The 12,678-nt window shown below is 39.5% G+C and overlaps 1 protein-coding gene across 1 annotated transcript in view; it reads right to left on the reverse strand.

Moving 5' to 3' along the window:
- LOC308068683 (von Willebrand factor D and EGF domain-containing protein-like) overlaps window positions 1–12,678 on the reverse strand; it is a 194,864-nt gene that overhangs the window by 35,029 nt on the left and 147,157 nt on the right. Inside the window, exon 21 of the mRNA XM_080399690.1 lies at window positions 3,144–4,025. Coding sequence (XP_080255816.1) covers window positions 3,144–4,025 — 882 coding nt within the window. The remainder of the gene's footprint in view (window positions 1–3,143; window positions 4,026–12,678) is intronic.

The following is a 12,678-nucleotide window of genomic DNA, read 5'->3' on the forward strand; positions in this document are numbered from 1 at the left end:
GAGTAATTGCGCTAAGGTGACTAACACCACACTGAGTATTTCAGAGCATTACCCTTAAAGGTTACAAAGTGCTGCATTACATGTGCCACTTGTAATACACTAGAAAAAAATATCAGAAACACTCTGAAAACAATCCTGTTTGGACTAGCTGTCCATTATTAAAGTACTAGGTTTTTATTCGTTTGACATACTGAGCTGAAATGTGTAAAGCTCCGTGAGCGTTATGACACCTCTGCAGTGTGCTTTGGTGGGTGATAGGTGCTGTCCTGTAAAACTGCTAGGAGTGTACTATAGTAATGCATTGCTTTTATGGTATATATCCTTGAAAAGGGCACTCAGAGTGGAAATTACGTATTTAGTAGCATTCCTCATCACCAGAGGAATTCTTGGCTAAGTTTACTCCATAAATGCCAGCAAGCACCTTCTGCAAGAGAATATGCAGGAGAATCCAGTGCACTACAGCTCAGCTCCCCTACGTATTTTTTATTGTTCTGTAAGTGATGCTGGCTATTTTCAAAATGCTACTCTGAAATGAAGTTTTTCAAGGCCCTGCCTGTTTAGTAGACTTGTCTTTACATCAGGCCACTAATAAATGGAGATACTGCCTTTGTGCAGGAAGGTGAAAAAGCTCTGCAAGCTGAGAACCTGGCCAGCTGTAGGAAAGGGCATGGGAGTGCTGAGTAGAGCCTTGAGGAACTACTTCATCTCCCCTAATCTGCGAAGTGAGTAGCTGCTGCCAGAAGTAAAAGATTTAAGAATCTGTAACGCTTATTGCGCCAAGGCAAGATGGGCAAAAGCAAGGTCGTACTTTTTACAGATGACAATGATGTTGGTAGTGAAGGAAGTAAATAGAAATTGCCAGAGCATCTGAACGTATCTCAGTTTAAGTGTCCGAATATGAGCCAAACACACTGTCCTCTAGCTATGTTCTCCCAAAAGAAGGCGGGAGGTTAGACCTGATGACGCCCAGAGGCCTCTTCCAGCCAGGACTCTTCTGTGAGTCTCTGATTCCCAAACCAGGAAGACAGAGTAGGGGGAGAGGACTTTCAACTAAATTGTAACAGTGAGACTGAGGTGATTGTCCAAAGGGATAACAATATTACAGATATAAAAGGTGGTATGATTTACTTTAGAAATTTATTTTCAGGGTGCTGCTTATTTTTTCTCTACCAGTCCTCCAAGCCTGATTTTGAATATGCACAACTAGAAAAAAATATTACATTCTGTCACAAGATAAATATTGCTTAGTAAAATATTTATTATCTTAGAGTATCTTCAGCCACTCTTACTAAACAAAGGTCACATCTCCTCAAGCTCCAGAGGTATTAAAACTTGGTACCGATGGGCTGTTTCTTTCATCTCGGTGGATTTTTATATCAAATAGGATGGTGGCAATTACCATCAGTGTGTGAGTCTGTCAACATTTTTGCCTACTTGCCATGGATGCTGCATCGAAGCCCGAAGATTTCACAAATGTTGGTCTCACCTAAGCTTTGATCACTTGCTCAGTGTTGCTGTCTCCTGTTCTTAAAGGGTATCACTGCTCTGAGGGAAGTCAGTACACTTGTGGCGGCATTGTAAGGTGCCGATTGCTGAGGTTATGACAGGCCTAAATCCAAGAATTATCCTCCTCTTTCAGCTTTGTCTGTCATGATGGATCAGCTGCATCTGACATGGGAAGGGACACCGACGCTGGAGGCACAATGGGCGCTCTTCACGCTACTGGCTGCAGTGCAGGTGTGCAGGGGAACGCGGAGGGAAGCAGGAGCTGGGAGCGTGTTGACAGGCTTATTATGGAGCCAGGTGAGTGACAAGAGACAAATAAAGGATGTTTGTGTGTCGTGTCGTCAAGCCTTGAGACAGAGAATGATGTTGGTAATAAAATATTTCATGCTAAGGACCGTCCAGAGAAATTTTCAGTAATACCAGTAATTGAAGAAAACATCTTGTCTTGTGAGACAGTAAAAGGCAGGGGTAGATTTATGTTTTAAGGACCATCCTGATGGGCATACTAAACATACACAAAGCAGCCGTATGCCCATATTCATAAATATTCATACGTGCACACGCCTGGTCTGTGAGGGGAGGCCGCTCTGCAGGCAGGCTTGCCGTGGGCTTTCCAGTGCTGGGAGCCGCTGGGTACTCTTCCAGCTCCAAGTATAGAATAGAGGTCAAAGACAGGGTCTTTTGTGCCAAGTAACCTAAGTCCTATAGAAGGGACATTTCAGAAATGTGCAAACTGGCAAAAATTATAGCACCCAATGTTATAATAACCTTTTCTTACGCGTTTTGTAATATATCCCCAGCACTGCTCTGAGCTCAGGGGGCTGCAGTATTGCTGGGGGTTTTACACCCCCACAAAGCCTTGCTTGCTGCAAGGAATCCCTGCGAGGTCCTCTGCAGTGCATCGTGGCTGAGACCTCACTACGGCTGTGCTCTGTGCGCAGGGCATGAGAAACCGTATGTAAAAGAGAATGAAATAGATGATACTTTTGCTTTGTGTAGTGAAAGGCCAATTAAGATATCAACTTATCAGAAGGATTTCAAAAAAAAGGTGTAATTAATGATATCTAAGTCAGGGAATTCATTGTTTCAACAATGTGCATAATGCTATTGCTTTATGGAGGTATTCTAAGCTGTCTAATAAATAACTCAACATATTGTGAAAACCCTTCTGGCGCTATACATTTCAGATGACAAGTTCAGTTTTGTATTTAAATTATTAGATAGATATTTTAAAAGTAATTTTTCAGGTAGTAGAACAATTCGTTTTTCCTAGGATATCTGTTGTATAGAGAAATTGTGTCAATTTTACTCTTTCCCACAGAAGTTTTATATGTTTTCAAATGTAATGACTTCAGTAGAATGAATCTGGCCTTAAGCAAGGGTAAGTAAGATTGCAATCTGTCCCTGGTTTCAATAGATTAGATATTATCAAATAAATATGTCATTTTTGTAAGCAGAAAGAGCTTTTTCAAAGTTATAGAATGTTTGTCTGTTATTTTGAAATATAATTGGCTTCAAAAATCAGAATGACCTCAGATAGAAAAACCCGCAAATTTATAACTAAAATTAATTTTTACTTTGGAGGGTTATTAGGTTTGAAGTTGTAAAAGAATTTGAAAGAGGATTTCCTCCCTTACCTTCACATGTAATTCCATCACCGCTGTATCCAGCAGGACAAGGCCCACATTTAAATTGTCCATCTTGGGCTGGCTCGCACTGCACACCAGTAAAGCACGGCATATTAGCGCAAACGACTTTCTGATGTGTCCTGCCACTGTTTTTTGGCAGTTCCACACGATCCATCACTGTGTTGTACTCCTTCCTGGTTGCTGCGGTCAGTGCTGGAAGCCTTGCTCGGGAAGCTGACCCTGCTGGGACACTACCACTTGTATCAAGGGAAGAACCTACTACATGGAAAGGGGAGGGGAGGCGTGTTGCCAAAGTAGATACTCTCTCCAGCTCTGTTGGAAAATCTTGAGATGATTTAGTCTTCAAGATTGCAACTCGACCAGGCCATTTCCTGGGAGAATAGCTGTACTTGAAACGAATTTGCTGGACAGCATGTGGCCTTGCTAAGAATGAACTTGTGCTTGTGTTGTGATGAGAAGGAACTGTCCGTGCTGTACCTGGTTTGTCTTGTTTAAAATGCAGAGGGGTACGGGTTGTCATACTGACAGTTGTGGCTCTGGGGTCTGACTCCTCATGCAGAAGGAAAGTGTGTGTATCGCTTCTTTTTTCAAGAAAAGATTGTTTCTGAGGTACTGTGGACTCCATATCAGGTGTTTTTGCTGATGATGCCTGAGCTTGGGAAGTCTTCCTTTTCATTGTAAGGGATGGAGTGTTAATGACTGTGGGGTTTCTTTCCAAAAAGTATGTAGCACTTTGTCTTGGAATTTGGGTTTGTGAAAGAAGGGAATACATGTTTTCTGCTGTCTTTAAAATGTCTTCCTGGTGAGAGCCTTTGGCATCTTCAGTATTTCTTCCAGCAAGATCCACATGGCTTTGGGAAGATCTTGAAACTAGGACAGAAGAAAGATATATATTAGCCATAGTTTTGCTGGTCTAGGGTTTATAGGAACCACAGTGAACACTTACCTTACAAGCAAGCAACAGAACATCAATTCTAGCAGTAAAACAGTTAATCTGTCATATATGCTAAGGACACACTTATGCAAACTAGCATAGAAATGACATGGTGTTACCTGCTCATGGTGTTACCTACTAGAGGTAACACCAGCACTGGATGCACAGGGAACTGCAATACCGAAACTTACAGGGTGGCAGTTCATGAACCAGAGAAAATGTGTTTATGCTGGCTTAACATTGAGCCTAAGGTGGTAAGGCTCACTGAAGTTCAGACATTATTCTTTGAGGTGCAGCACTGGGTTTACAGGGGTTAAACTGCAGCCAGGTAAAAACAGTTGCCATACTGGTTTATTAATTTTGGATTACCCGAGTCCAGGAGGTTTTGGCACCGCGCACCTTTCCTTGGTGCACCCTACAGTTCTTGACCACCTGAGCTAATATTTGTGTCTATATCATATATTTGTGTCTACACACAATAGTGTGCTGGGAAACGTTCTGCTAGACAGTCCATAATGCAGCGACTTTGCATTCAAGCCTTTGCAGTCTAGGAGCAAGATGAGACATTGCCTTTTGGGGCAGATAGATACTGGAGTTGGAGAAATAAAGAACGTTAAGATGGTCCTTGGCAAGATTGTGTCCTAGAAAGGCTCTAGTGCCACCGCACCTGTGCATAACTCTGTAATGCTTTTGTAGACCTTATGGCAAAGGAAAGTTCTAGGATAGCATTTAAATGAGACAAATGGAAAAGCTTTGTTAATGCTGCGTACAGCTCCCTCCAGACGTGAGGGGCAGCATGTAAGAGACTCTGCTGGTTTGTAACTGTCACCCACTTGTTACAGAGCCAGCCACCTTTTCACTTGTGTAAGGAGGGATGATAGATGGGGAGAGGGTAGTCTGTGAAGGCCCTTGAAAGTGGAGACGAGTAGTTTGAATCAATACTTTCAGGAAGATTAATGGCCATCTGCTGACTCTAATGAATGGAAGAAGCTATTTTTAACCGGTTCTGGCATACTCACTCCATAGGAAGCGAAATATATTGGATCCTGAACAAAAAAACCTCACTTGGTTCTAGGGTTAACCCCATGCGGGATGTACCTCTTTCTTTTAAACATAAATATTAATCACTTTCTTAAAACTCCCATTGATGTAGAAATTATGCCAGAGTTAGCAAGGAAAGAGCTTGAAATGCTTGAAAAAGGTCAAAATGAAAGTTATAGCACTGACTAGATCAAAGCAAATCCTGGCACCCAAAGCTGTGTTTATTTGGCTGATAAACAGTGTCATTCGACTGGTGGCTGATGAGTTTTTATTGTCCTGAAGCACAGTGTTTTGAACTTTTACAATGGTACTGGACCAAGCTATGGACATGAGTAGGTAAATATCTGGTATTTAGTAGAGCAGTAGGTAAATACATGGATTTTGCTGTCCAGAGTAAGGCTGATGAATGATGAGGTACACAGAATGGGAGGTAAGAGATAGCGAAGCAGGGAGGTCATCAACAAAAAGAGCATGAGAGGATAGCAGAAGTCAAAAGAGGTTTAAATATGAATGAGAGAAAGATGAGAGAAATATCCCCATAGAAAATTATCAGTAATAGATGATCATTACTGCCTTTAGAAAATTTGATTCAGGGACCAGAAATCAACAGGAATGACAGTGAAGGGCTGAATGACCTCTCTGACGAATTTCCAAAATGAGCCCTGATTATAGCTTTGAGCTCCTTCTACTGTGTCATAATTAAATGGGCTTTCCTCCTAACTAAATTTTAGTAACTAGTAAGGGGATCAGACTGACTAGAGTATCCTCTCAGCTTTCATTATCTCAGAGTTTTACTTACAGTGATACTGTGCTATTTAGTTAGGATTAGAATATGATTGATTTTTTTTCTGAAATACCTGAAAAATTCTTTCTACAGTCTTCCAGATATCTAAATAAGCTAAAACAAAGAAGTATACCAAAAAATTGCAGACTCAGTTGTCTATAGTCAGCAGCTTTCTCATATCTTGTATTACTTCAATTTATTTTGCTTGCAGTTTGATCAATATCTTCAAATGTATAACCCATTATCAATGCAGAACTGTGATTGCATGAATCTGGTTTTCTCTGTGATGCTACTGTATGATTACATATTGGACTGGATGAAAATAACAAAAAAAAATGACAAGGCAAAGTGCTCAAGGTTATATGACGGTACAAAACCACATTTTCACTACCTGTCAGTATTTCTGCCTATACTAATAGGGAAATGTGCAGCAGTGAAACTATGCAGTTTGTTTTCCACAGAGGTAGATAAGAGACTGAGCATCTCCTGCTTTGCTCCAGCTATGTGTGGCACAAGCTCCATTCCTATCAATGGAGTTACGTGACTGTAAGCAGGGCGTAATGCCAGGATGGATCAGGCCTTCAGAAGATAGATTCCTCTGTTGCCTCCTTGTTTGGAGAAGATTAGAACAATGGTGATGGAGGGAAAACTTCCCAGACAGAAGTTTAACATCCCTCATCCAAATCAACACCTGGGCACTTTCCATCTACGTGGTGCAGGATTCCCCAACATAAGAACCCCTCAGACTGCAGTTTGCCTGGTGTTTCAGATATTTTGTGCCACTTGCACTAAGCTCATAAATAAGAATTGTCATAACCAGTCTCTGGTTCATGCTTGCCATGCCATTACAATGTTGTTAAGGCACAGTAAATTCTGATTTCTTCTCTCACTTGAATTGTATTTTATAGTGAATGACTACATATCTGTAGTTGAAGAGGTTCACTTTCATTCTGAAGGTAATAAAATGACTATATAAGCTAGCGATAACGGCAGTTCACAAACAGAGAAGACACTCAACAGTCTTTTAAACCCAGGATGAGATAGCAACACTCTGAAACACAGAAATCTAATGTATTTTCTCTCTTCTGAGTTTCTCGTTATTTTTTTGCATTTACAAGCTTTCAGAAAAAAAGCCACATCCAGACTTGAACTAAGAGAAATCACATTCCCTTCTGGCCCAACCATCTCTGTTCCTAGAGAAGCAGCACACGTTCAGTGCTGTGCCTGGGACAGGGAGGAGGACCAGGTTGGTTATCATGTTCCTCTCTGCTGTTCACCCAAGTCTTTCCTGGTCTTACACTTATGCACCTCCACAACTTTCTTCCAAAGCCGTGTGCCTTGCGGACAGCCAGATCCTACCCTACAGCTAGCAACTGACATGTCAAAGGCTTGCTTGAACCTGTAGACACGAGTATTTATTACCTTTTCATTGCTATGCTTCTCTTTTCAACTATTAGGTAGAAACTTAAATTTTGTTTTCTAAATAAATCCAAGTTTTTAATGACATGACAGAGACACTAAAACCATTGCCATGTAATCTCAAGTGCTGCTTTTTCCTTTAATCTAATCTAATACCCCAAACCAGTTTACTCTCCAGGTGGAGGCTGGCTCCTTCTCCTTGGCAAGATCATCTAGCTGTGGTCTCTTTTGCCTGTCAGCTGAGAGGATTGTGGGCACCTTTCATTCTGATCAGGTTACAACTATTTCAGAATTCTGTAATAGCTTAAGGATTCATTATTAACACAATTCAATAAATGTACAATTTGTGTAGTTTTAGAGCTATTAACATTTAGTAGTACATGCTGTCTCACACATTTCTGATTCAGAAAAATGTCGACAGAGAAATGCTCTTCTGACATATTACACTACGTGGGTCATCATTTAAAGTTTGAAACATCTACCAGCACATAAATCTTATTTAAAATGTCAGGAGAGAATAGAAAAATTACACTGGTCTAAGGAGTCTTGTTACCAGGGTATTAAGGATCATCCCATTTCTTGTGCTACTTTTTCACATTAATATATTTTTCACTATTTACTTGGTGAGAGAAGGGAAACAGAGCAGCTTTCAATAGAAAGCTCTAGGGAAATTCTGTTTTTCCATCAATTCTTAATCTGCTCTTTTATTTGATTAAGTTCTGGCATAACTTTCTTTTCTAGTCAGAGCGTGTTTAATTCCTAAATCTTCTGTTTAGCCATTCAAGCATACCGTAATGTCTTCCCTCTCCCAAATATTCAGAAATACGGCTTTGATTCTCCCTTCTTTCCGCTTAAGCATCCAGAAGTTCCCCACATTCAGCTGCTGGTTGGACTTCCCAGTCACTGATGTCCCTTCTCTTACAATCACAAGCAGTAACTCCCAGAATAAATTCCTCGGGTCCTTTAAGTGAAGTATGGCTTCGATTTCCCAAGTTTTATAAAGGGTATACTTCCAGGATTATTTTTGTAGAAACAAAAACATTCGAAAGTCCCATTGAGATGCGGATATTATTATAAATTTACATAGGAGCTTAAGTTTAGAGCGCATGATCCTTTACTGATTTTTAATGTTAAAAATTGAAAAATCAAACCTGTTGTAAAAGAGTTCAGGAACACACAACACACTGAATGTAGGCACAGGAAAAAATTAATCCCCACTTAAAAAAAATGTGGAAATAGAGGATATGAGTAATAACTTCTATAGGAGACATGCCCAGATCTGGAATTTGCAAATCAAAAAATGATGTGGAGCTGCATGTGAGCCACTAGCTGTGCACAGACAGGCAGAACTAACCAGCCAGCTGCGTAGCTTGTACTGGGCTCACAGTGAAGCAGCTTGTGGACCCAGCATGTCTTACACCCAGGCAGGTCAGCACATGAGCAAAGCAGTCCCATGACTGTAACCATCTGTAAGATGCATTCAGTCTTAGTAAAATCTGTCATCCCAAACCACCACTTCTGTCATGGGTAAATTTACTCATTGCTTTAATGATGGAATTAAAAGGTGAACATCTAGTTCACTGTCCCTGAGCTATGTTTCAGCCTGATAGAAAATGAGATTGTGTTGCTGATGTTGCTACCTGGTGAGCAATTTTCTTCCCCTTCACCTACCAAAATCCTGAGCCACAGGGGCTATTCTATGGAGTTTGCATCATTCAGCCACTCCTGATTATAACTGTTCCTCTGCTCAGACTCTTTTGTTTGTCAAATGTGGCTGCAGCTGCACATACACAATTCTGTAACACCATTCATAATTTGCAACTCAAATTTGCTTTCTGTGTATGAAATACAAAATCATTCTGCTCTAACACAATGTTTTTTTGTGGAGGAGAAAACCTGGCATCTCCAGCCAGCTCACCCACTAAACTTTGTTTATGAGTTTTCTCCCTGTATCCTCCCTGTATTCAGATTAAATGATTCCCACAGATGGCATGGGGTCTAGGCTCTGCCATCAAGGAGGTCCTTTTCCAGTGCTAGGGTGTTGAAATTGTATGTGAGTACACGAGAAGGTACTACCTCAAGAAGAGATAGTGTGTTTGGTAATGTCACATTAAAGGGCTTTTGTATTTGTTTGCATCACAGTATAAAACTGTTCGTTTGCCTCTAGGTTTTCAGAATAATATAACTGACATCTCAATTCATTTACTGATGTGTTCAACAAAAACTGGGGTTCTGAGATGCTCGGTCAGGAAACAAACAGTTCAGGAACATAGAAATTATATTGCTGAGTACATGTCAAAGAACATTTTCCGTCTTACCTATAGATAAGTCAAGGAATACATAAAGATAATCCTTTTCATACTCAACAAATACCAAAACAATGTCTTAGAAAGATTTTGCTTAGATATAGCCCTTTCCTTACATGAAATATTTTTCTATTCATAGAACTTTTCTGATAGAAAGCATTATCATTTAGGGATTAAGAGAAACAAAAAACTTAGAGTTGGGGCACTAACACACACCTAGTTTATATTCATTTAAGCCAGATTTCTCCATAGACTTTAAATGACTGGCTCCTTTTTAGGTGTCCTGAATAAATAATAGCAACATCAGGCTATAAGCTAGATTTCTAGAATGCTACTCAAGCCTGAAAGTAACAAACCAGTTTTAAATATGAAACTTATCCTAATACACACACATGTAATATATGTGTATCTGCATTCCAAGGAGCTATCCATCAGCTTTTGATTAGTATGATTCTTGGGACAAGACATCATCTGCAGGCAAAGTGCAAGAACAGTGCAAGAAGGTGATGAACAAAGCAAAAGCTTTACAAAAAAATGAGCCTTTGAGGAAAATAACACAGTTTGTGCACTTTGTTTGCAGACTCTTTTTGCAGGGTGTTTTGGGTTTTGGTGGTGGGTGGTTTTTTTTCTTTCCACTTATGTGTTCTGTAAGTTTTCAAAAAAAAAATCAGCGTCAGGGTCACCAGAGACAGTGTTTTTAAAAATGGTGTAAGAATTATTGATTGCAAAGATATGAGCGTGCTCTCCAAACAGTTTTTTCCCCCCTCTATCAATATTTTTCTTTATCAGTATCTTTTTTGGATTGTATATGGAGATTTAGAAAGCAGCTATATTTTTACAAACAGACAATGTTTTCTCAAACACCTCTTCTACCTTCCAGTTTATTTCAAGATTTAATTGAAAAGTTCTCTCCTAGGGATTGCAAACACTCAGCACGCTTGATGTGCTCTCACCCTTGCACAGGAGCCTTGCTCTTCTTGCTCCTTTGTTACTAGATCTCTTTCTGTGCTCTGTACATTCCTCGGGTCTAACCCGTTCTGTAGTTTTTAGAAGTGCTCTTCCTGTGCTTGCCTCTGAATAGCCAGCCGGCAAAACAGGAAGCAAAGAAGTATGGTTGTATTTCAAAACGCCACGGATCACCCACTTCATCCCCTCATAACTGTTTTATTGTCCCCTCTATCATTGTCCCTTGCCCATCTTTAAGGTCTGAAATTTACCTCTCTTCTTTGTGTTCTAACTTCTCCAATTATTTGAGTCTGCAATTGTATTATTTCAGCAGCTACAAAGACAGTATAAAGATAGACTTCATGCAAATAAATTATATTTTCTATTCAGGAATTGGCAGTGTATTTTACTTCTCAGCACTGCGAGAGATGGAAAAAATAATAGGAACTGTTCTTATCTGATGATGCCTCATGGGCCTTCAGACTCTCTCGTGGCTTGAACAGGTTGATAGATATATACAAAATAGGCTAAATCAAGACAGATTGTCTCTGAAGCATCCCTGTCTAATTCTCTGAAATATCTATGTAAAATCCTTTAGACTGTAATAACAGATTATAAAGAAAGTTCATAACAGTTCTTCAAAAGAAAATCCACAATATTTCTTCAAAGAAAAAATAGCTTAAATTTGAATATTTTACTGAAATTCTCCTTTTATTTGATTCAAGAAGTAAATGGTCTAAAACTATAATTATGTTGTTTTGAGCTGTAAACACACAAAAATGAGTTACTTTACATATGAAAGCCAAGAAACAATCTGAACTATGCCTTGCTGGAGACCAGTAATGAATCTATTTTAGTACCACATAAGTACATATAAATACCCTCAGTGAAATCATGCTTTTATGGAACTCCTCACAATTTCAACTGATTAGGTTGACCACTTTCTATAGTTTATTTTTAATACAGAAAACAAAAAGCAAGGAATTTCAGTAATAAGTTTTAAGATGGTATGTCACAAAAGTTCTTAGTCAGTTCGGTCAATATGTATCTAGTTGAACCAAATGGGGTTTTTGCTATGGCCAGCAGGTTAGCAATGATAAACAGTATGTCCATTTAGCTGTGCATAAAGACTATGAACAACGTGCATTGAATTCAGGTTCCAGTTCAGAAGAGGGGTTGGCATCCCTAAATTCAAGCTGAGCAGCATTAATGCAGAATTCGAAGCTTGCCTTCCATCTGAATGGCATATGCCATAAAAGCAACAGTTCCTGAAGTATGGTTATTTAGCTATAGCTCACTGCTAACATAGGTGTCGTCAGCTCTTGACAAAACTTACTTCTGCCCTTTGAATTCTGTGGTGGCATGCTGGGGACAGTCATATCATGAGCCTTGCCTTTATAACATTCGTAGTTTTCTCTTTGAAAGAGTATTAGGATGAGCAAGCAGAGACATTTGGTACTTCAGCTAGCAACCATCTGTTTAATCTCTCCCTCTCTAGGCTCTCAGGATGTATTATGGAGATCATTGTTTTTAATGGAGCAAGAATTTCGAAGCTAGACGAGGTCACTTAGAGAATCACCATTGTGACATAAATAGCTATGAAGAAGATAATGGGTGCCCTTTTTTATTTGCATCGAAATAAATATAAAGGGGAAGTTATGGACTGACCAGAGGCATTTGTGGGAGAAGGAGGAAAGAAGGCTTAAGGATTACTTTTCCTGTAAGGTATCACATTAGCTTAAGAGGAATTTAAAATTTCATAAACCAATAGCTTGATTCAAATCTGAGGTTTTAAAGACAATATTCTATAAGTACTGTAAGCGTGTTAGGATGGACAAACTCCTAGTGAGAACTGTTAATTTTTTAGTAATACAAAAGATTTATCAGTTGTTCCACCACTTACAGACCAGAGAGCTCTGGTGATGCTCTCCAGTGTGCAGTTCTAACCCCATGTCCTATAGAAATGAAAAGAAAAGAAAACAAAAGTCTTTTGTATTTTTATTGTAATAGACGAGATAAATTCTCTCTAAGGAATCATAGGCTGGACCAGATGATCTTACAAGGTCCCTTCCAACCTGGACTATTCTATAACTC

Source organism: Falco punctatus (assembly GCF_963210335.1).
Source record: "Falco punctatus genome assembly, chromosome: 8".
In the NCBI taxonomy this organism is placed as follows: Eukaryota; Metazoa; Chordata; class Aves; order Falconiformes; family Falconidae; genus Falco; species Falco punctatus.